This window comes from Mesoplodon densirostris, chromosome 2, assembly GCF_025265405.1.
Source record: "Mesoplodon densirostris isolate mMesDen1 chromosome 2, mMesDen1 primary haplotype, whole genome shotgun sequence".
Lineage (NCBI taxonomy): Eukaryota > Metazoa > Chordata > Mammalia > Artiodactyla > Ziphiidae > Mesoplodon > Mesoplodon densirostris.
Genome location: NC_082662.1, coordinates 140,385,450 through 140,409,252, shown reverse-complemented (window position 1 = coordinate 140,409,252; position 23,803 = coordinate 140,385,450). Strand labels below are relative to the sequence as shown.

The 23,803-nt window shown below is 50.7% G+C and overlaps 1 protein-coding gene across 4 annotated transcripts in view; it reads right to left on the bottom strand.

The window, feature by feature from the left end:
- PLXNA2 (plexin A2) overlaps positions 1 to 23,803 on the bottom strand; it is a 217,485-nt gene that overhangs the window by 74,361 nt on the left and 119,321 nt on the right. For all 4 annotated transcript variants that reach the window (XM_060090971.1, XM_060090972.1, XM_060090973.1 and 1 more), the window contains 2 exons: positions 4,071 to 4,171; positions 646 to 769 (listed from right to left, as the gene is read on the bottom strand). In XM_060090971.1, coding sequence (XP_059946954.1) covers positions 646 to 769; positions 4,071 to 4,171 — 225 coding nt within the window. The remainder of the gene's footprint in view (positions 1 to 645; positions 770 to 4,070; positions 4,172 to 23,803) is intronic.

The following is a 23,803-nucleotide window of genomic DNA, read 5'->3' as shown; positions in this document are numbered from 1 at the left end:
TGAGAGACTTAGGTACAAACTCTGCTGTTTGTTCCCTCAGCTCCATGGGAGCCAAAACCTCCCGGTGGGGATGAATGAACGCAAGTCTTGGAAGGTTCATTAACTAATTAACATTTGTGAATGCTCATAAAACCTCCAGAATGAAATAATAGTGCAGGGCCTGAGGACACGAAGTATTTGGGGTTGCAACTCCACAGGTGGTTAAGGACCATTGTATTCTTTTTAATATTCTAAGCACATACTGTGAATTAAGTCTCAGTCTCTCTGTGTCTGCCTGTCTGTCTCTCTCACATATACAAGCACAAAGGCAACTCCAGGTTTCTGTGAGAGACTGTATCAAGTGGACGATTGAAATACACCATATACCAAAGAATGGCATTGGATTGCATTATGTTGTAGCTGTTTGTTACTAAATGCAAAATCTAGATTTACAAAACAGATCAATAGGTAATGCATTTGCAAGGGGCATGGCGAAAGACTAGGCCCTTTACAATAAGAGTTATCATAGTTTTCCTACAAATATTAAGTTTCCTCGGAGCATTTAAAGTGTGAGCCATTTACATTGTGCAAGTGTTAAAGGAACACACCCACACTTGTGCCGGTCCCACACCCCACCCCTCCAACCTTCCGGATGAGTTTACTCACCAGCCGGCTGTGCTCAGACACTGAGATGCTGCTGGGATGCACCTCGAGGCTCATGCACTGGCTGATGCTGGCAGCAAATCGATTAGGTTCCCAGGCCCGCTGGCACTTGTCCCTGCGGGAGCACCTGTCACAAACACAGATTCACAAGAGGTCAGGCCTCTGAGATCCATCTGTTTGAGGCTCCAGGGTCCCCTGAAGGTAAGTGAGAAGGCTTTGCTGCTCTGAGGCCTGTGTCCATCTTCTCATGACAACATTCACTTATCCCAGAGGGCCTGGTGACTCCCAGATGGTCTCTATTGCAGTTAAAGTCAGACTAAGAGAAGTGGGATCGACCGCCAACACAAGAGATGCGGTTAAGACATAAAAAATAGCTCTAGGGCTTCCCTGGTGACGCAGTGGTTGAGAGTCCGCCTGCTGAGGCAGGGGACACGGGTTCGTGCCCCAGGCTGGGAAGATCCCACATGCCGCAGAGCGGCTGGGCCCGTGAGCCATGGCCGCTGGGCCTGCGCGTCTGGAGCCTGTGCTCCGTAACGGGAGAGGCCACAAGAGTGAGATAGCTCTAGAGGGACAGCACCTTTACGGGAAGCTCAGTGAGAGAGGGAGGGAAGGTTGGGGACGTGAGAAGTAGCAGGCAAGAGGCTAAAAATGTGAACTCTGGAGCCATGATGCCTGGGCTCTAACCCCAGATCTACAGCCTACTAGCTGTGGCCCCTTGGACAAGTTCCTTAATCTCTCCACGCCTCAGTTCCCCCAACTGTAGAATGCCGAGGCCAATGATGATAATATACTACCTCATAGGCTTGCTGTAAGCGTTAAACGAGCTAGTGTTTAGAAAATGGCCCGTTCTTAGCCCTTCTAAGAACAATGTTAATGAAGATGATTCTGAATATTATTATTCTCCTCCAGGGATATTTAAAAACCTGGACAGGGTCTTAGCTGTGTGGGACAGCATGCACGTCATCTTGTGGCTGGTTTCATGACTCTCTGAAGGCAGGGACCATGTTTTATGCATTGAGCTATTCTACCTGTCCATGGTATATTTTCAATAAATGTTTGTGGTGAGAAAGAGAGAGACAGACAGGGAGTCGCAGGCAGGGTTGCCCCAGTCAGAAGGCATGTGTGGCCGCTTCTCCTCACATCTTCATCTCTGGTTCTTGGCTTCTCTGCCTACAGCAGCAGGTGGGCACTGTGACGCCTGCACACAGGGACATCTGGTGGCCACTTAAATCACGTGGGAACACGCTCCAGGGCTGGTGCTTCTCCAACCAAAGAGCCACTGGGGACACTACAAGATTCCACAACCAGGCTGAGATTCCCACCCGAGCTCCCCCCGAAGTCCCTACCCCTTCTTCCTTTCCAGGCACATAATGGATCTAAATATGAATGCTGTCAAAGAAAAGAATTATTGAGGTTTAAGTGAATCCTTAAGATAGCTCTAAAGTGAGCTCTTGACTGGAGCCTTTATCTCATTGACTCACTGAAATGGCTCTTTTTTATCATACTATTTATGGCAACAGCCCTAACAGAGATAAATAGCCTCTGAGACAATAACACACTTGCAAGAGCAAGGCGTACAGCAGAGACAGGAAGGTTTCAAATCCCCCCGGACCCAGAGGCTCTCGAGCAATTTCTCTCAGGCCTCTGCCTCCATTAACATCCAGTGTGTGGGCCTGGCAGCTGGGGTCGTCCATCCACTCATTCCTGTTACCTAGGCAGGCGGATGGCGACAGGTGGGAGGGCACTGCCGGAGGGGCTGGTGAAGATGAGAGGGACCGGAAGAAGAGAAACCTCTGGGTATAACCTGGAGGAAGCTTGCTCCCCATGTGCTCTTGGCAAACAGAGCTGCTGGAAGGAGAGGTGTGCCCTGGCAGGTGAGGACAGGGAAGGAGCTCAGACGGCAGAGGAAAGCTGAGACTATCTTCGTGTGGTCCGGTCATTCTAGGAGCCCCAGCTGACCTGGCCCAGGAGGATGACGGGGTGGTCTGGGGCCTCCGAGAGACTTGGACATCGAGGCTAGACTGGCAGGGAGAGCAGGGAGTGGGTAGTATGGCCGGATCTACCCACCGCACAGTGAGAGGGCAGGTAGCCCAGGACAAGGCATGAAGCTGGGAGTGGCTGTCAGATTCTGTGGAGAAAGAAATCCTCTTGAGGTGAGAGAGCCTTCTGGCTGTCAGGCCAGCCTCACTGAAGGGAACCCAAGTGTAGCCACCTTTGCCATTCTGGGGGCATAGTGGGAGCAGCGTCAGTTTCTTTACCACTGGTCTGACCTAAATGGCGCCTCACTGTCCGGGTTCTGGTGAGAGCATTTCTGGCAAAACTTTTGGGGGGAGGCCCTTACCTCCAAATCTAAGCAGGGAACTCAGTATCTGTGGGCTCCAATCCAGTCCGGATTTTGCATCTGTGAGGTGCCCGCTTCCCTCCCTCCCTCCATAGCCCTCCCAACACCTGCTGCAGAGGCTGGAAGCCAAGAGCTATTGTGCAGGACCCTGAACTCTGGCCCTCCGCCTCCGCCTCCACCCTAAACTCTGCACATTTTATGGGGATGCTTTGCCGGCTGGCACGGAGCCAAGGAGTTTCCAACTCCACTGGGGAAGAGAATTCCTAGCCAGCTCCTGCCTTTGGAGTTTTCACCCTCTCCTCTCCCGCTGGGGCACTTCGAATTAGGAAGTTTAAGTGCGATTTTGCATTTCTATTGAGCTGGTATTCAATGGCAGGGGATGTATCTGAATAGGGATGTGAGGCCAGTTGGAGTGAGATGCAGACTTCTTGGAATCAGGAATTAATGAGGCCAGAAGGGTCCTCCCAAGGCTTCTGCGTCCATAACTATTATTTTGACTTGTGTAGCTTATCCTGAGCTTCCTTATTGCCAAAGTATTTATTATTTCATTTAATCCTCACAGTTCACCTGCGAGGTAGGCATTACCCCTATTTAGCGATGGGGAAATGGAGGTCCACAGTTGTCAGTGGACCATCCTGGGTCACACAGCAGCTAACTGGAGTCCAAGCTTGCCAACTCTAGTGCAAACTCCAGGAAGGAGGCACCTCGTTCAGGCTACACTGAGGAGGTTCTTGGGAAACCTAGAGATTCTACAACTTCCCCTGTGAGCTCTTCCAACACCACTACCCTTCCCTGTAGAAAAGGTACAGACTTCAGAGCAGCTGGCCTGGGGGGAGGGGGTGGGGGATCAGATCTTGGAGGTGAAATGAAAAACAGAGAGGCAGAGGCACTGCACTTAGAAAGAAGGCCCACCCATGGCCTCTTTTCCTCTTCCTGTTCTCAGCACTCCAACCACGATGAGAATTACTGCTCAGAAGAGGGAAATTCCTCTCTCCCTACAAACTGATGTCACATCCTTCATCAACACCCCCAGGAAAGTACCTGGATTTCTGCATTCCAGGTTTTTTCCAGAATGTTCCAAACTTACATGTTGTGCAGGGCACACCAGCCACAGTGAGGGTCCCCCGAGCTCAGGCACTCCCCACAAGTTGTGTACTGTTCACAGGATTCCACAGGGACCCTGGTGATCTGGCCAAGAGGGAAAAGAGAGCAGGTTAGATCGGGGAGTAATGCCTCGAAGAGGTGTGCTCAGACTCAACTACACCTAACCACATTTGCACTGTCACCACCCCTAACAGGTGACAATGGGGGTGTGTGTGTGAATCGGTGGCCTCAGTGTTCTCATCTGATTGCCCCGCACGTGGCAGGTACAGCTAACAAGCCCCAGGCTTCTTGCATTTGCTGGAGGTGGAAGCAAATCCTCCAGTTTCTCTTTGCCTGCACTAAAGTCTTCTGGAGAGCTGGGCCTGCTCCTGGCAAAGGCTGAAAATGGTTAACTCTGTTGAAAGGCTATTGAGTGCCACCAACTCGTCTCTGAAGAGCTTTCAGCTGGGCTTGGGCTGAGACATCCTGCCTGCACAGAAAACCTTTAAAAAGGGAGAGAAGGAGAAACTTTTCCTATCAAATAATATTCATCTAATGGCATGGTCTTTTTACAGCCAACCAAACATACCACCTGGATCCAATTATCCCATTCTCTGATGCCTGCATTCAGTTTCTTTAGTAAATCTCCCATCCTTTGAAAAGTCTGGCTAAATGGGAACAGAGATGAGCTGCCTGTCTTGCTGGGGAAAGTGGGAATGTACAGATCAAGCCCCTGCCCCCCAGAGGATGTGGCCTCCTCCTGGCTTCCAGGTGGGGCCCTGCAGGGACACGAGCCGGGCCTGTTTGGTCATGACTCACCCTTACCTGCTCAGCGGGTGTGACATTAAGGCCAGGCAAAGGGTCAGAAGATTGAAGTCTTGCATTTGGTATGTCCTAGGTATCTGTTGCTGGCTGGGGCTGGAGGCTGTTGGCCTGGGAGTGGGATCTCATTTGTTAGGGCAGAGAGGTCCCCCACCTACTGGATGTGCGAACCCAAGTGGAAACACAACCTGTGGTCCAGCGGCACAGTGGTCTGCCTCTAGCAGGGGGACAAAGGATCTGATGGAGATGCCTTCACAGCATGCTCCTGAGAGGCTCGGGATGGAGTCTAACACTGCTCACCCGGCAACTGTTTATCAAATGTCACTATGAGAGGCTCCGGTGCTGCGTGATAGAGAAACAGCAGCGAACAGGACACAGATCCTGCCCCCCGGAAGAGCACGCAGCCCAGTAGGAGTTGATAATTACAAACAGAGACCTGCTCTACACTGTGCTCAACATCCATTGCAGGCAATAGGTATGTGCCCTGGGGGCCTTGGCAGCTTAAAGGAGGGCCGTCCAGCACAACCTGTCTGGAGGAAGGGGCCAGCCTGTCTGGAGGAAGGGACCAGCCGAGTAAGGGTGAATCAGGGTAACAGTGGGCCCAATGCAGATGCCTGGAAGGGCATTCCTAGCTGAGAGATTATCACGAACAAAAGTAATCATGGGGCTTCCCTGGTGGCGCAGTGGTTGAGAGTCCGCCTGCCGATGCAGGGGACACGGGTTCGTGTCCCAGTCTGGGAAGATCCCACATGCCGCGGGGCGGCTGGGCCCGTGAGCCATGGCCGCTGAGCCTGCGCGTCCGGAGCCTGTGCTCTGCAACGGGAGAGGCCACAACAGTGAGAGGCCCGCGTACCGCAAAAAAAAAAAAGTAATCATGGCTAAGTTCAGCCTAACTCAAGTGTGGAGTGTATACTGGATGGGCGGGCTGAGAGATGAGGCTGGTGGCGTGTAACCAGGGGCCAGACAACGAAAGGTCTTGGGTACCAGCCCCAGGAGCCTTCCTTCTCTCTGTTGGGTGCCCCCCACACCCGCTCATTCTCCCCACATCCTAAACACTTAACATTCTGAATTACAAAGCTTTTCTCTGAGTGATGTGATCAGCTTTAAGCATCCCTAACTTCCCTTTAATAATAAAAATACAAAATGCAGAAAGCATAAATATAAAATCTTGCAATTCAGTGAAAACATTGATATTCTAAATGGAGGTGGGGGAGTAGCTGATTTGAAATAGTTCATGCGGAATAGGTCCGAGGCTTGAATTGACTCTATGTCCAATATGACCTGACAGGGTGATGTCATAGCTAAAGGGGCTAATTCGATCATGGGCTGCATTCATGGACATGGTGTCAGGATGGAGATGACCTGAGTTCCCAGCTCAGGTCTTTGCAACCTGCTCTAAGAGGAGGGTTGCTCAACCAGAGAAACTTTCCAGAGGGTGGTCACGATGGGGTGGGACCCAGGTGTGGCATCGGAGGTACAGCCGATAGACCTGTATGTTTATTTAGGTCAAAGATGTTGAATGTCAAGGTGGCCGTGGAAGCTATCTGCCACTGTTTGAAGGGCGGCAGCGTGGCTGCAATAAGACTCATGGGTGAAAAGTTCCAGGAAATCTCGACAGAAGAAAGTCAAGGTTGTCCACCAGTGCAACAGACCTGGCTTCCAGCAGGGACTCCCTTCCGTGGGACGTGTAAGCAGAGTCAAGGTGACATGTGTCTGGGAGGCTGTGGAAGGTATTTCTGCCCCCAGAGGAAGGCTGTCCCTAGTCCTTCTAACTCTGACATATAGGATTCTATTTCCCACAGTTTGCCTGACTCCTTCCTGAGACTGTTCATTTCTGTCCTGAATGACTTGGACAGTTCAAAGATCCAGCCACGCCACTAGCCACTGATAGCACCCCACATCAAGGAGCAACCATTGACCCCTGACTCATGTCCTGTGATTCCTACCAGAAGCACCTTTCCAGCAGGTGCCTGCCAGACGCTCTCCCAGCATGCCTCTCCCGGGCCTGGGACTCTCAGCGCTTCAGGATATCTGTGACCCTAGCCACCTGGGGGGCTTCCGCCAGCCCCCTCCAACCCGCCCTCGGAAGGCCTGAGAGCCGCAGCCCAGTGCCCGGCCTCCCTTTCCTGGGTTTCGGGATCCGTGTGAGTGATGTCTGCATCTGGCTGGAAATTAAAACAACTGTCTGCATTGCATTCGGCCCGTCTGTCAAAACACAGCCCAGCTCTCAGCAGCTGGGGAAGGGGGCCCTGAATGGGAGCAGTGTCTCCAGCAACAAAGCCCACTTTCACGCCAAGTGCCGCAGAGATAGTGAGAAGCCTGTTCTTCTCCAAACGTGAAACCAACAGCACAACTATTTTTCCTGTTTCCTGAGCCCTCCTGGTGGGAATTTTTTTTTTTTTAATACACTGAGTTGAAGAGCAAAGTGAAACAGGAAACTTATAAGGAGGGTGGTTCCTAAAATTTGAATTATTCTCTTCTCAAAGATCTAACAGCCATATGCAAACCATAGGAAAGAAATGTCACAGGGACTGGAGGAAGGCCCTCAAAGTCAGGTGTTTCCATGGATGCTCTGTCTTTCCTATAATCATGTGTTTCTGTATTCATTCATCAACCCATATTCATAGATCGTGTCCTAGAGAAAGGCCAGTGCTAGGCACTTTAGGGGAATAAAATCAACAGCAGCATTAAAACACAGCCATCACCTTCAAGTTGCAAACAAACCAGCAATAAAAACAAGAAAAGTGATGTGTGTTCTAAGAGAGGTATTGAAACAGGGCTGAGGCAATTCAGAGCAAAGAAAATACTACTTCTACGTCTGTGCCGTCCAATGTATGGGCACGTGTGGTCACCGGCATCTGGAATGGGGTTAGTTCGAATTCTAGTCCTTAGAGATGTGCTCTAAGGACACCGGGGATGTTGATGGTTGAGCACGGAAAACAAGAATGTAAAATAGCACAGTAATAATTTTTTATTGACACGTGTTGAAAAGATAAAAATTTAGTAAATATTGAGTTAAATAAAATCTACTATTAATTTCAACTGTCTCTTCTTACTTTTTAAAATATGGCTGCTGGAAAAGTTAAAATTACATGTGTAGCTGTGTGGATGGTGCTCTAGATGGGAGTCCCAGGAAGGCTTTGTAAGGGATGTGGCCTGGGTCTGGGTCTTCAAGGGTGAACAATATTTATACAGATGAAAAGCATCCCAGGTGGAAAGAACCACATGAGCAAACATAGGAAAGCAGAGTTTCTTCAGAAAACGTTGCATGAGGGTGAAGAGTGATGGGTATAAATCTGGAAAGGCAGTTTTGGGTTAACTTGGGAAGGACGGAGAAGGCCACAGAGCTGGAATACATGATGTCTGTAAGCTCTCCAGCCTGCCACTCCTTGGCCAAAAGAATGTCCTCCATGAAGAGGTAGCCTGAGTTCTCAGACCAACATCCTTGGCATTACCTGTGAGCTTAAGGGGCATAAAAATCCAGAGTCCACTGGGTTAGAACTTCTGGGATGGGGCGGGGCCTGAGAAATGGTTCCAACAAGCTCTCCAGGTGATTCTTACGAGAACCACTGGTAAATGTGACCTCATGTCTTGGGAAAGCTTTTTAAGTGTCAGGCCCTGGGGCCATGAAGAAATAGAATCAAACTCTGCCTAGGGACTACGAAAGGAACTAGTGGAAGGAACTAGACTGACTCAGGGGGAGGAGAGATGGAGGTTAGCCTGGGGACTGCTTTATAGCCAGGGAGAAATTGGTTCTAATATCTCTGAGTCTATGGAGGCCCTGAAAGACCAAGTTCAAACTTCTGGGGTCAGGGGCCACTTCACCCTGCACCAGGCGAAGGCGGGCACTTGCTCTAGGACCTGGTGGGTGGGGGAGGATGGGGAGGGGATGGGCATTGTCCCGGGAAGCTGGAGAAGGCAAGGGAGCTTCTCCTGGAGAGTGTCCACCGTGTCAGGCCGCTTTGTCAGGGCTGACTCAGAGTCTAATGGGACACTCAGTGACACTTTAATTAGTGTTTGTTTATTATGACTGCGCTTTAATTATGCCTGAGGCTCCCCGCCCCCCCTGCTCCGAGTGCTGGGATCTGAGGGTGGCTGTGTCGGCAGAGGAGTGTGGTGGTGAGGTGCCTCCGATGGAGGACGCCCCTCTCCCGCCTGCCTCCACCGCCTTCTCCCCAGGACCAGGGGACCGCTCCGCACTGGATTCCCCCCACATGCTTGGCATTCTTCTCCGCTTGATCTTATGTCTTGTAATTACACCTCTAATGAATATAACTGTCCGATTAAGTCATTTACTGAAGAAACACTCTTCATGAAAGGTGACTCATACTGTGTTCTGGTCTCCTCTGACCCCAGGGTCCCTCATCTCCAGTGCCTCCCTTGGCCTCAGTCTGTGGGGTTGACGTACGTGGGAAGGGCTCAGCAGGGGTGCAGAGTTCGGAGTGGTTCTCTCCCCCACCCAACTCCCTCCCCTTTAAGCACACTGGTCAGCCCACAGGGTGCAGCGCCCTGCACAGCAAGGGATGTGATATCAGATTATCATCGGCTGTGGGGACGAATCACCAAGGGAACAGCTGGAACCATCCTCCTTCCTGAAGATGTTGAAGGACAGGGCACATCCATAGGGCTTGGACTACCCAGGGTGAGGCCCAGAAGGCCTCTGTGGCCCTGGTAGTTACTATCAGCCTGGAGAGTTACTACCATCAGGTGCAAACCCACCACTCTTCAGAGAAGAGTTCCCCAATGGTGGACGGAGGGACAGAAGCCCTTTGGTGCGTAAAGCTGGGGAAAGAGAATGAAGGTTGTATCTCTGCCACCCTGTGTGGATGCCTAGCAGGAGCCACCTTGGTTCTGAGAATCTGGGGGCAACTATCAGAGAAGCAGCTGAGTTGAAAGCAGAACAACACAGAGGATTCTGACCATGGGCTGTGACTGGGTGCCATGTGGTCCTTCAGTATTTACAGAGCATTTATGTTGTGTTAAGCTCTCCATTAGGCATCGGGAGACATTCTCTGTCCCCCCGGGGCCCATGGTTTGGCTGAGGACAAAGGAAACAGGATCATCTTAATACGGTAGAATAGATGCCGCAGTAGAGGTATAATCAAGGGACAGTCGTGGCTCAAAGGACAGAGCTTGGAGGTTCTCGTCAGGGAGCTTTGGCATGGGCTCTCTGTTCTAGAGGCTGAAGGATTCCTTTGCAGTCATGCAAGAGAGAGAGGGAGAGAGGGAAGGAATAAGGGAAAGCTGTTCCCCAGGCTGGTAGGGCCCCTTGAGGTCAGAGCATTTAATCCCCTGCTTCTCTGGAATCTGCTCCCCCCTGCCAGATGGTACACCTGTCCCCACATGTGTCCCCTGCCTCCTGACACAAGGAAAGAAACAGTGGCCTTCTCAGTGGCTGAGAGCCAGGTGGCAGGGGGTGGGAAGTGACGCAGCCTGGGTGGAAGCATGCAGTTGGCCTGAGCTACAGCCTCCTGGTCCCCAGGGCCTGGAGCAAAGTGCGCAGCAGCTGAAACGCAACTGGCTCCCCACACCTCTCTCCTTTCCTTTGTATCTTCTCTTGGTGGTCCCTCCCTGACAGCCCAGCCTCTCTCCCCTTGGAGTTTGTAGGGTCTTACACCCAGTTTCTCCTCTTTTTCCCAAACCAGATCTGTTTTCAAGAAGCAATCTGATGCTCATTTGCATTCACAGCTGAGGGCAGACTGACGGGAAGCCCCACCAGGGCTCGTGTGCGGGATGAGCTCCAAGGCACAATCACAACAGATGCCGATACCCAGAGAGGGTTTTCGCACTTTCTGAGTGCTTTCACACCCCTTATCTCATTTGATCTGCACAGCTCCCTGGGGAGGAAGGGAGGTTAGGGATCCATTTGTTCCACCAGGAAATAGAGGCACCCAAAGGGCTGGCTTAACCCTGGTCTCTGTCTCACAGTGAGTGGAGGTGGCGAGCTGCAGCGCATCCTCCGTGGCCCGTGGTGGTGACATGTCATAAGGGATCTTTCTGAGGAAAGGAGGGACAGGGGGTTCAGGGGTTCGTTCCAGGAGATGGAGCTGGGGCCAGAGCAGGATTCAGAAGGCTGGAAGCAACCAGAGGGCAGGTGAGGCTTTGGTTTCTCTGACTCCACTGCTCCTAGGAGCTGGCCAGCGCCCAGCAGTTGTTACCTATTCCCATGGGTGGTGGGAGGAGTCTCTCTCTTTTTTTTTTTTTTTTTTTTTTTTTGCGGTACGCGGGCCTCTCACTGCTGTGGCCTCTCCCTTTGCAGAGCACAGGCTCCGGACGCGCAGGCTCAGCGGCCATGGCTCACGGGCCCAGCCGCTCCGCAGCATGTGGAATCCTCCTGGACCGGGGCACGAACCCATGTCCCCTGCATCGGCAGGCAGACTCTTAACCACTGTGCCACCAGGGAAGCCCTGGGAGGAGTCTCTCTTCACCGCTTACCCCAAATCTTGTCAGCCCCGTGGCGAACAGGTACAACCAGCACTGGGAGGTCTGAGAGCTTAGGGTTCTGCCTTCCCTGTACACTCGATGGGGCCAGGGTTCACAGTCCTCACAGGGAGAGGAACATGGGCAGATGGTCAGGGAGGCCAGCCCAAGGCCCCAGCCCTGGTCAGCTTCTCTCAGGCACCCAAGCCAAAGTGGACCCTCCGGGAACAGGCCAGGCTCCCCTGGCTCTGGACGTGCCTCACACTATGGCCCCTTTGAGTCAGCAAGACTCCACAGAATAATACCTGCATCCTCTCTCCTATCCTTTACAGGCAAAGAGCTGACTGTCAACTGGATGCCTGAAACAGCATCTTAATCTAATTCTCCCCCGCTGGGTGTGCTTGGGGGCAGAAGTGAGATCGCGTCCTTGGATCTGCTCTTCAGGGATAGGGGGAGAAGCGAGGGGGACTGAGGCCTCCTGCCTGGCACCACCTCCCTCTGAGCCGGGCAGTTGACTGAGCTTGTTCAAGGGAATGAAGCAGCAGGAACGATGATGATAGTGGCCGTTTATCCTGCACCTACTGCACGCCAGGCACTTTCCCTATGTCACCTCACCTAATCCTTACATCATCAGCCTTGCAGGCGAGGGATTAGGCCCACCTTACTTATTAAAAACTGAGTCTTGGGTTAAACAAACTGCCCAAGTTGCATGCCTTGTAGGTGGCGGAAACAGAACTGGAGTCCAGGTTCATCCGACCCCCAGGTTGAGGTGGTGCGGTGGAGGCACAGGCAGCAGTAGGGAAAGGCCCCTCTCCTGGGGCTGCCCCCAAGGGTGGGCTGTCAGGGTCCCCTTGCTTTCTCCTGGACGTCAGGGCCCAGCCGCTGTAACTACGCTCCCTTCCTGACCACTGCGTGCCTCTTGCTCACTTTTCTCTGGTTGCTGACAGCGATTCAGCTGGCGCATCTGGAGCCAGACAACACAAGGGGTGATGTGAGAGGGTGAGGGAAGAGATGGGCTGGTGGGGGTGAGGATGCCCTGCTAGATTTTTTTAAAACCTGCCAGGACCATAACAGTAATGGACATGACTCTGAACGGGTTTCAGAGTCTCCATCCTGAGTCTGCTCTGAACTTCAGTCGGCACAGAGTGGGGGCAGTGGAGGTGGCAGGGGCCTCCTGTCCTGGTCTTGCTAGCTGTTCACGGTGAGGCCTTGGACAAGCTGCTTAACCTCCTCAAGCCTCCCTTCTTTATTTTTAAAATGGGGACAGCAATACCTGTCTCACCTGTCCTGCCTGTTCATCAGGGACCAGGGCACCTCTGAGCTCCTATTTTCAGCTTCAGTTTTCCCTAGGAATCAACTTCCCAGTAATTAATGTGAAGAACTTAGTATTGTTTGTTCCCAGGGTTAGGTCCAGTTCTTTAAAAATCAATAGTCATGTGTGAGATCACCTTAAATCTTCATAAAGTAAACACCAACCCAGCCCACTGCCCCCCCTGGGAGCTGTGAAAGTCACGTGATCAATATCATTAAGAAGAAGGAGACCCCCCGCCCCCCCGTCCCGCCCCCCCCCTCCCCGAAAACCAGCTGGAGGTTCTGGAGCCTGTGATTGCAACCAAAGCAACATGCAACCTTCTGACCAAAAGCTGACCCTGGGGCCGTCTCCTAAGAACTTCTGACTATCTGGAGACCCCAGGGCAGAGTGACGTCCAAAGAGAAAATCTATTTTTAATGACTTGGGGGAGAAGAGTGGGGTGGCTGAGTAATTTGGAGTAATTAAAGCTATCTATCACTCCCAGAGTGGGAGCCAAAATTGGTTGAACTTTTCAATCATATTTTTTCCTTCTCATTCATAAAACCCAGCAGAAGGTCATGCAGCAGTCAAAGGGGAAAGGATGATGGGGAAAGACATTTCTGGCCCCAAAGAGTGGAATTCATCCTATGGATGAGCGCTTGGGTAATGATGGCTCCTCCTCTACCCTTTTGGTAGAGGCCATATTTACTTTGTCCTTGTTAAGAAGCTGGACTTTGGGCTTCCCTGGTGGCGCAGTGGTTGAGAGTCTGCCTGCCGATGCAGGGGACACGGGTTCGTGCCCCGGTCCGGGAAGATCCCACATGCCGTGGAGTGGCTGGGCCCGTGAGCCGTGGCCGCTGAGCCTGCGCGTCCGGAGCCTGTGCTCCGCAAGGGGAGAGGCCACAACAGTGAGAGAGGCCCGCGTACCGCAAAAAAAAAAAAAAAAAAAAAGCTGGACTTTGAAGGAGACAGTCCTCAGTTTCAAATCCAGCTGCTATAATTAACGACTGTATGACATTAATAAATGGTCCTTATGGTCCTTGTTGCACCTCAGTTTCCTCCTCTGTGAAATGCTGACAATAATAGTATTAACTTCACCAGGTTGTTCTGAGGTTTAAGTGACATCTGTACACAAAGAGCCTTGCACGCAGTTGGTGCTTAACAGTGGTAGTTATCACGCTCAATCTGTCTGCGCAGACCCACCGAAGGCGGCAGTGTTTGCGCAGGACGCCGCAGAGGGCCCGCACCCAGACTCTGCACTCCTGTGCAGGCTGACCTTGAGTAAGCTACCTCGCCTCTTTGGGCTGAGACTGCTGATCTATCTATCATATGGGGAGAATTAGGTCTACACAGCCACTCAAACTGTTGTCTTTATTCATGACATAATCCCTACTGGAGGCTGAAGAACACTGAAATACAGGATCCTTAGCTGGAAAAAGTCAAACTGAGCTTAGTCTCCTAAGGAAGAAGGTGGAACTTGGGCAAACAAGAAGTACAAAGAGGGAAGAAAGTGAATGGGCAAAGCAGATATTCCAAATACCATACCATACTTTCTCACACAGGACTCCTGTGCCAGAAGGGGCCCTCTCTAGTGCTGTTTTTTTGGAAGGCTCTACAAAGAAGCAGAGAGGCTGATACTATGTTGTCTCCATGACAACCATGGATTTATTCAGTTAGGGAAAGCAGGTGGGGTAGGAATTAGGAGATGAGAGGATTTGGGAAATACAGGGTCTATGAAATTGCTAAATCAGATCTCTCACCTGGAAACCAGATGCCTGGGTTTAACCAGGGCCCACAAAGCTCCCTACAGGGCCTACATCAACTTGTCTGTCCCAGAGGGGAAAGTGATGATGGCAAAGGGATGGAGTAACGAAGCAGGGATGCCCCTTCACCTGTCCATTCCCATTCGTTCATTCACACTTCTATTCCTCCAGACTTTTCCAGTGGGGCCCCTGGATGCAGAGAGCCCACATGGAGCTTGATTTATCTGACAGCTGGCATCTGCCTAATACGTCCTGGTTTCTGGGCCCCACCGCTTCCACTTCTGGCTCCCCTGCCTTCCAGTCACCAGGAGAGCCAGACAAGAGGGTGTGGCCCTCCCGTTAATCCCAAATTCTCTTTGAAGCATGTACGGCTCTAAAGCATGTAAGCTCTAAAAGGTGAGGTTTGGGGAGGGAATCATCAGGGCCCCAGAAGAGGCTGGTCGGAGATCTGGGGTAAGAACACCTTTGCTGTTGCCTGGGTAGGGGATGGGGCTACCTTCAGTGTTGTTTGAGAAGAGGACTCAGGGAGTCCTCTAAGAGGGAAAGTGGGGCCTTCAGGACACCACAGCTCCTCAAGGGGGCCCTAACGAGCTCCCTTTAGCAGAGTTCCTGGCATCGTCTCCACACCAGGCTCCAGTTCCTGCCTCCCAGTGCCCAGCTGCATTTCTGCCTCTGATGTTGCCCCTCAGGGTTATTGATGGGGGCTGGTAAGGCCTTGGGGACTCCTTGTGTGCTGATTTTCCATCCTTGATATCTTCTGTGGAATTCTGGGGTATTGAAGGGACCCCAGGTTGAAGTTCCCAGCTCATCTTGATGTAGGGAGAGCAAAATCCTACCGGATGGTGAAAGCTGGACTGGGATCTGGTCAAAAGCTCAAGTGCCCCGGCCCCTCTTCCGTCCACCCCTGTCAACAGCTGTGCACATAAGAAAGCTCTACCCAGAGGCGCTGGATCTGAGATGGGCCTCCCCCTCTCTGCCTAAGCTATCGTCCAATTCTGAGTAGACAGGAAGCCATTGGACCCTCGTGCTCTGAATATTGGTCTCCAGTGGACCCATGGCGTGCATCTTCTCCATCATTTCTCAACTTGCCTTTCTAACCATCTGAGGCGAGGCCATCTTGTCCTCCCTGACACATCAAATCTGAAAATACTCTCTCTGATTTTTCTTAGTATGCTAAGTGACTAGCTCCCCAGGGAAGGACAGAGCAGTTTCTTGTCACTCACAGCTTCCTGGGACATGTTAATAGGTGAGTGGGCGAGTGTGCATGTGTGTGTAAGAAACAGAGAGAGAGGTGGAGGATATGAGTGTAAGTTAAATCTCTGCCTAAGGAAAAAAGTCTCCTACACTTACATTAAAACTTTTCAATTTCCTTTCTGTATAGTGCTCACGTATTCATTCCTGCCATTCGTTCATTTAACCTTGGCAAGGTGGTATGCGGCAGGGAGGGTCCCATGCTTTGCTGAATCCCGGGCCTCGGTGCTGCTTTGGGAACTGGTAGAGACTGGCCAATTGAATAAAGACCATTCCACCGAGGCAGCGATGACTACAGAGCCACAGTGCCCTGCCCCCTGGGGACGAGTCAGTACAGGTTGATTGGCCTGGCCTCAGGCATCTACTTCCATGTAGACTTGCTTTCTAACTGGGTGGACCTGCATGTGGTGGAAATACACTTGGTACTTATAATTTGTTCATTTGTCTATTCATTCATTAACTCATACATTAGTCCATCCGGCTACGGATCCTTCCTTCTTTCGTCTACTCATTTATTCAACACACCAGGTATCAAGTCCTGTGCTGTGGTATAGCAAATCCGAGTTTTAGTCATGGCCCTCCAGTGCCCTCCAGAAGCATCCTCTCTGGTGGGGAAGCTAGAACGTGAAAGATGTCATATAAGAGTTTCAATGGGGAACGATCACTTCGGGCTGAAGGGACCAGGAAGGTGTCATCCTGTGTAGCAGGCCTTGAAAACTTGGCGATATTTTGAGAGGCAGGAATGGAGGAAGGGCATTCTGTGAGGAGAGAAAAGCATGAATGGAGAACAAACATGAGAAGGTACAGGAAGAAGCCCAGGAATGGGCGTGTATCAGGACGAGATGGCTGGTGAGAAAAGTGATTGGGGGGTAAGTCACGGAGGGCCAGGGTGGTGGAAACAGAAGAGAAGGGAGGAAAAGGAGAAGTTCTGCATTTCTTCTCTCATGTGTCGTCCTAGGTCTGTCCCTATCATGGCACGCCTGCTGCGTCCCTCCTCTGGCCCCAGCTGCAGGCCCCCATCCTCACAGCGGGCTGGTGGTTGATGGCCCATCGGTCTCCCTCTTCTTCTCCCCACACTACGTGTGTTCTGCACACCCTCATTTTTTCTTTTCTTCAAAAAGGCGTAGTCGTTGAGGGCATGGGCCCTAGACTCAAGCTGCCTGGGTCCAAATCCCAGCCCCTTTGCTTATTAGCTGCGTGACCTTTGGCACGTTACTCAGCTCTGAGCCCCATTTGTTGATTTGCAAAATGGTGATAAGTAGAGCACGTACTTCTATAAGACTTGCTATCTGCAGATGAGGAGGAAACGGAGGCACAGGGAGTCTTAGTGAATTTGTTGATAGTCATATAGCCAGTAAGTTGTAGAGCTGGGATTCAAACCTAGGCAGGCTGGCTGCAGAACTCCTAACTAAATTGCCTCTTAGGTATAATGGGTGGCATGGGTTAGAAAACACTTAGCCCAGTGCGTGAGATATAGCTGTCAGTTATTATTAATACATTAGGGACTGGCTATGTATTCCGTGTAGGCATGAAGTTCCAAGATGGACAGACATGGCCCTGATCCTGAAATACTTATAGTGTTGTCAGGAAGACAGATGGACCCCCCAGATCATAACAAAACAGCACTATGACCAAGATGTGGTAAAACTCCAAGAGCAAAGAAGAAGGGCAAATCAAGGAAGCCTTCCCGGAGGCAGTGTTTTGCAATGATGGCCTCAGCTAAAAAACAATCAAAAACCAGTACCTTCCCCTACAAAAAACAAAATTCAAAAACAACACGAAAAAAATGCTTCTTGGATGAAGTTTAGAATCCAAATACCCCAGTCCAATGTTTCAGTCTTTTAACCTCTACTCCCCACCCAGGCTGAACTTCCCACTCTGGACTCTTCTGTCAGCATGAATCCCACCCCTGGCAGGCTGGCCTCCTCTCCTGCCCAGCGTGGTCCTGCCTCCTTAACTTTCTTCGCTCATGCATTCCTGCTAATCAGAATGTCCTTCCCTCCCCTACACGTGCAAATGACTGCTCCACACAGTCTTCTTCCATCAACCTCTGTGACCCCTCTCTCTGAATCTAGACTCTGACCCCCTGTCCAACTGGCAAGACGCAAACATACTTTTTAAGCTCTTCTGAGGTCTCTCTCTTTTTAGGTTATTCACAGGGCTCTGCTTTTTATTTCTTCATATGGGATATCCCTGTATGTTCCAACTCCAGTTTCCTACATAAAATACGTCTATAAATACCTGCTGAGAAGCTAATCACACTTGCTCAGTGATGCAGGTTTTAGTTTAAGCTCCTTAAGTAAATGTACTAAGAACTATGCAAAGACTCTCTAGGTGTGGCTGAGACTGCTGGCATTCTGCTGGGATCCATTAGGTGATGTGAAGCCTTTTTGTGGTTTGTTTAAATAGACAACGTTTCTAACTCAGCAGAGGTGCATGGTGTCATGGAAAGGACACGGCTGTTACTGTCAGAAGAACTTGGCTCAGCCACACTAGGTACTCAGCTGTGCTGGGTAAGCCATTGAACCTCTCTGAGCCTCACTTTCCACATCTCTAAGTATTAGCGGATGTCAAAATTAAAGCATCCACCAAGGCACCGAGATACAATGAATGCAGCTTGCTAAAGTACGGTGGCCGGCTGTCATGCAAGATTTCAGAGTAGATTCTTAAGATCCAAGTTCATGATTCTTCTACCCTTTATTCTGTATCCCCTGACCCAGATCAATGCAATGAAAGGGTCAAAGGAATGACGAAAGGATTTTGTGAGATGTTTGGAGGAGGACCTTGGGATGCTGTGACCTAGCCACCCTTCAGTAGGACCACTTAGAAAGCTTGATGCATCCTCTGGACTGTAGGGGTCAGAGTGGACAGGAAAAGCCAGGAGGCAGGAAATCCAGAGGGTAAGGTGGCGAGCTCTTAGGGGACAGAGTGCAGGCAGGACCCTGGGAGGTCACTGAGCTCCCCAGTGATGGTGTCAGGCCGAGGATGTGCAAGGGCTGCCTTGCATCAGATCTAGATGTGGACACCTCAGGAAGGAAAGCCGGCCTGGTAGCATTTTACTACTTGTCCAAGAGGACCCCTGGAGGTGGGGCTAAGTCACTAGTGTGAGCATCTTCACGTGAAGGGAACTGCTGGCTAATGGAGGCAGAGGGGAGAGTGGCAGGATAAGGGGAAGTACTGCCCGCCTGATGGGAGCAGCAGCCAAAGCAGCTTGGCAGAGAGGTGTCCACAGGCCCAGGGAGGACTCAGCCCCGAAAGAGTCAGAAATGCCAGCCTGCTCGGAGAGCATGAGGCTGTCTTGCGAAAATTCCAGTTCAAGAGAGAGGGACCTCCCTGACCCTTCCCCTCCTCCTCTTCTAAAGGAGTAACAACAGCTCGAGTGCAGGAAGGTAAGTGACAGAAAGAGAAGAAACACGCCTCCCCACCTCCCATACCCACAAGTGGGGAGTGTGCGCCAGCCCAGGCTGGGGGTCGGGGAGAGAAAGATCTGGGCATCAGTCAAGGCCAGAGTTTTTCTTCTGGTTTGGAACTGGGCATTATGCTTCTGAATGGAGACTGTGCTTGAGACGTGAAGGACTTTTTATTATCCAAGAGTGAGCTGATGAGCTATGCAGCCTGCCCCTGACATAAGTAAAGCCATGGTGGGAGACAGAATAAAGCTGCGATTTGATTCTATCTCGGCATACTGATTGGGTGTGCGAATGCTAACAACTGCCGTTCCTAACTCATTTGTTGTCACGAGGGTCATGTGAAGTGAGAGCCACAGCCGTGCATTGTTCAGGATCGAGTTTATCGCACAAACGCAGGGGAATTGGTGTTATTTCTGGGGATAGACCGATAACTTATGGATAACTTATGATTTTTTAAAAAAGAAAACTCTGCAGCTCAACTCTCAGATGACTCAGCAGACCATTCTTTCTGAAATTCTGGTGTCCTTGAACAGAGTGAAATGGTGTGAGGTCTCTTTTTTTTTTTTCCTCTGCCTGCCTCTTTTTTTGTTTTTTGAATTTTAATTAATTAATTAATTTATTTATTTATTTTTTGCGGTACGCGGGCCTCTCACTGCTGCGGCCTCTCCCGCTGCGGAGCACAGGCTCCAGACGCGCAGGCCCAGCGGCCATGGCCCACGGGCCTAGCCGCTCCGCGGCACGTGGGATCCTCCCGGACCAGGGCATGAACCCATGTCCCCTGCATCGGCAGACGGACCCCCAACCACTGCGCCACCAGGGAAGCCCTAATTTATTTTTTTGAGGTCTCTTTTTTAACTCAAGTGGCTCACGGGTCAGAAGAATTTGTGGACAGCCACAATGGGAACAATTGGACACAATTGGACACAATGTCCACAATGTGGACAGCCACAATGCCTCTGCCCTCCTAGAGATGCAAGTGCGATCATTAAATAAGGCATCCGAAGCTGGTCTAAGGAAGACAGCGATGTGGTGAGGAACGGGCTCTTGGTTAGAAGCCCTTTGGGTGCTCCCGCCTCCCCGCCCCTAGTGCCCAGCCCTGTCTGAGCCATCAGTGCAGATTGGAGCTTTGCAGCCTCCCCTTGCCTGAAGGGTGGTGAGAGGGACTGTTCAAATCTTTACCTTCCTCACTTCTTTCTGTTCGTGGCCTCCTTCAGTGGTGGCCTCTAATGTAACCAACGTCACAGAGCCTCTGGGGATACAAAGGGGTGGAGGGGGAGGTAGGGAGATGGAAGAGAGACAAAAGGTTCTTTTCCTTTTTAAAAAAAAAAACCAGGTGCTTAAGAAATTAATTACAGGCAGTAATCACCAAGTTGTCTGAGTCTCTATTTTATTTGGTGCATGCAGGGTCTGGTGGAAAAAAGGAATTTTAAATAATTTTGGAATTATAACTGATGTAATTAGGTGCTCAGCGAACACTTAGCATCGAGCTGTGCTTATTAAAATTACTGTTTTAATCAGAACATTGGAGGAAGATCATTAATAATACAATGGCTTGATTCCCTGGAACTCTAATTAGACCTGGACTTTTAACCACCTGAGCGTAATCTGGCTCTGTCTGGATACGCACCACGGGTGATGCATTATCATTTCAGGGCATGCGGGGATGGAGCATCAATACTGCTATTTAGTGACTTCCTGAATGCTTTATTTTGGAGTGTGAGGGTGGGTTGAGGGTGTACCAATGCTGAAAGGTGGAGATGGAAGTGGAGGGGGTCAGCCAGGGACCCGGGGTTGGAGGTCTTGAGGAAGAAAAGGCAACTTTTCCCACTGTTGCAGGTTAGACATGCCTCACACAGTTTTCTGCAGAGGCACAACCAAACCACGCCATAGACCCAGCTAAAGGCCATTTCCTGGGATGTTCTGCCTCCATGCGGGCCTGTCCCTCATCCAAACCAAACATGCATCTGAAGGGGTACAGCTTTAGTCCCTGCCGAGCCACTGCCCGTCAGAAACCTAATCGATGATTTACTAAGTGATAATTAAAGGTTAATCTGGTGAAGGGCTGGGGCCACTTCTTCATTTTCCTGTCCAGTACTTTGGGTCACCCTAGAGAGAAACCAGGAGATAGACTGAGTTGGTGCAGAACTTTCTAATCCTTAGGAACCTTTTGCAGGTAACTAGGACCAGAGCAGGAAGGAGGCTGAGTAGATGGGTTCTGTCCCCCAAGATGCCCGGCTGAGCTGGTGTTTCGGGAGATGGGTCGCTGCCCTGACTCATGGCTCTGAACACAGAACTTTGGTTTCTCTGCTCCTTCAGCTGGTGGCTCAGTGTGTCAACAACACTACCTTGGTCCCCAGTGGGACCGAGTCCTTGGATAGATGTCACAGGGGTGGCCGAAAGCCAATGGAATGCAAGCATGCTCTCCACCCTCCTAGAGCTTGGTAACTAGTTGGAAGGACATAACAAAGATGTGAAAAAAAGATTTAGGACTCTAAAAGGCAGATACTGAGAAGTGAAAATTAAGCTGGAGTCAGATGAGGGCATGTGGAGCTAAGTGGTGACCGGAGTGTGGTGGGATTACACAGAGGGGTCAAGGTCTTCTGAAGGAGGGCTGTGGGGGCCAGGTTCATCTGCCGAGGAGTGGGGAAGGAAGGCAGCACTCTCTGTGTCCCTCAATAAGCACTCCTCTGGCTGCTACTGGGGGCCTTGAGACAACAGGACTGAACTCTCTGAGGCTCCCTGACCACCTCTAGCCAATAAGAGTCCTTTTGTGCAGTTTGGGAAAGGTGCCCCCTCTAGGTGCATGGCTTGGTAAGATGAGTGAAAACCTGGTTTCAGCCTCACTTGGCCCTCAGCCAGATGCCTTTGTACAGTACACAACCTGAACCATCATATCTGGTGGCCCTGATGCCCAAACTCTCTAGGGAAATAGGTAGCTGAAATGTGTAGTGTGGGTCAACCAGAATTTTACCCAGATGACCCAGAGACAGAATATTTTTAGGTGCTAAGCATTGTACCTCTTATAAGCCCTTTGGGGGGGGGGGGTCCAGAGAAGGTGGGTGTCAAGTGTGAGTTGAAGAGCAGAGAAGGCTCCACGGAGGAGGTGGGACTTGAGGAGGGGGAGAGTATAGTGTCCTGGGCAGGAAAACATCACAAGCCAAAGCAGAGGGAATGAGCTTTGGTATGTGCTCTGGGGAGAGCAAAGGACACAAAAAAGGATGTCACTTTTAGATGTCTTTTCTTACTGGTTCCTTGGGAGTAGACTTTTTACATATGAATTAAACAAAGTAAAACAACTCTAGGCCTCCCTCACAAAGAATAGTCCAGTGGAAGAATTTTTCTATAAACCAACAAAATGGGGAGGAAGGGAGATTTCCATTACTGGGGAGCTCTAAGCAGGAGTTCAAGGTCCCTGATGAGTGACAGGCTGGACTCAAGACTCCCCTCCAACTCCAAGCTTGTCTTAGGGGAGACAGCCTGGCAGGCCATGGCGGGGGAGGGGAGAACGGCCCCCGTGCCTTGGAAACCAATGGTTAGGCCTCAACTCAAGAATGTGTGTGATTCTGAAAAAAAAGGATACAGTGAATGATAGCCCCCTGACATACACATACCCCCTCACTCCACAAACGCATACTCTTATGCAAACACACTCATGAGCACAAACACACATTCGTGCCATCCACTCACACTCCACACCAACACACTGACAGCATACACACTTCACACGTACTCCCATCACAGGCTCACACACATATTCACGTCACACACACTCATGACACACACACACCATGCCTGCCACCCCCTCCCACCCCCGGCTGCATGCAACTGCGAGAAGAAAAGAGCCATCGGGTTCTGTCTCCCTCCAGCTTGTAGTGAAGAAGGATTACGGCTGTCCCAAATTAAACAGAGGAGTTAAAAATGACAGACTTCTAAACAGGATTAGAGTCTTAATGAAAACCATAAAGAATGGAAGCGCCACATAGATATCACTCATAAATGGCCATAAATATCAGACCAACAGCTGAGATTGTTGATACTGCAGTTTTGTTTTGTTTTTTTTGTGTGTGTGGTACGTGGGCTTCTCACTGCTGTGGCCTCTCCCGTTGTGGAGCACAGGCTCCAGACACGCAGGCTCAGTGGCCATGGCTCACGGGCCCAGCCGCTCCATGGCATGTGGGATCATCCCAGACCGGGGCACGAACCCGTGTCCCCTGCATCGGCAGGCGGACTCTCAACCACTGCGCCATCAGGGAAGCCCGATACTGCAGTTTTGAACCCCGTCAAATGACTTCTATTATAATTCATCAAGAAATAACCAAGCCCAGACTCATATTTAAGGTCTTCTCATGCTTTGGAGACTAGGCTCTGCGGCGAGACAGGCCTGGATTTGAATTCTGGTTTTGCCCCTTGGTAAGCTTGGGTATGTTACTCTGCTTGCTTGAATCTTAGTTTCTTCACCTCTAAAATGTGGATAATTATCCCCTTAATGGGGATGTTGTGCAGATTAAATTAAGTCCTGGACAGCTGTAATAATTTATCATAATACAAATAATTTATTATTATAGTTATGATTAATTTTTCACTGTTCTCTCTTGTTCCCTCTCTTTAGTTTCCCGGGGTCAAGGAAAGCCCATTGGCTGGTGGAATCAGTAGGGAGAGAAGGAAAAAGAAGAAATAGGCAAGAGCAGGAGACCAAGGCAGGAGAAGAGCAGGGAGAAGAAGGGAAGGAAGAAAAAGCCAGAAGGACAGCACACCCTGCAGATGCCACCCACCGGCATCA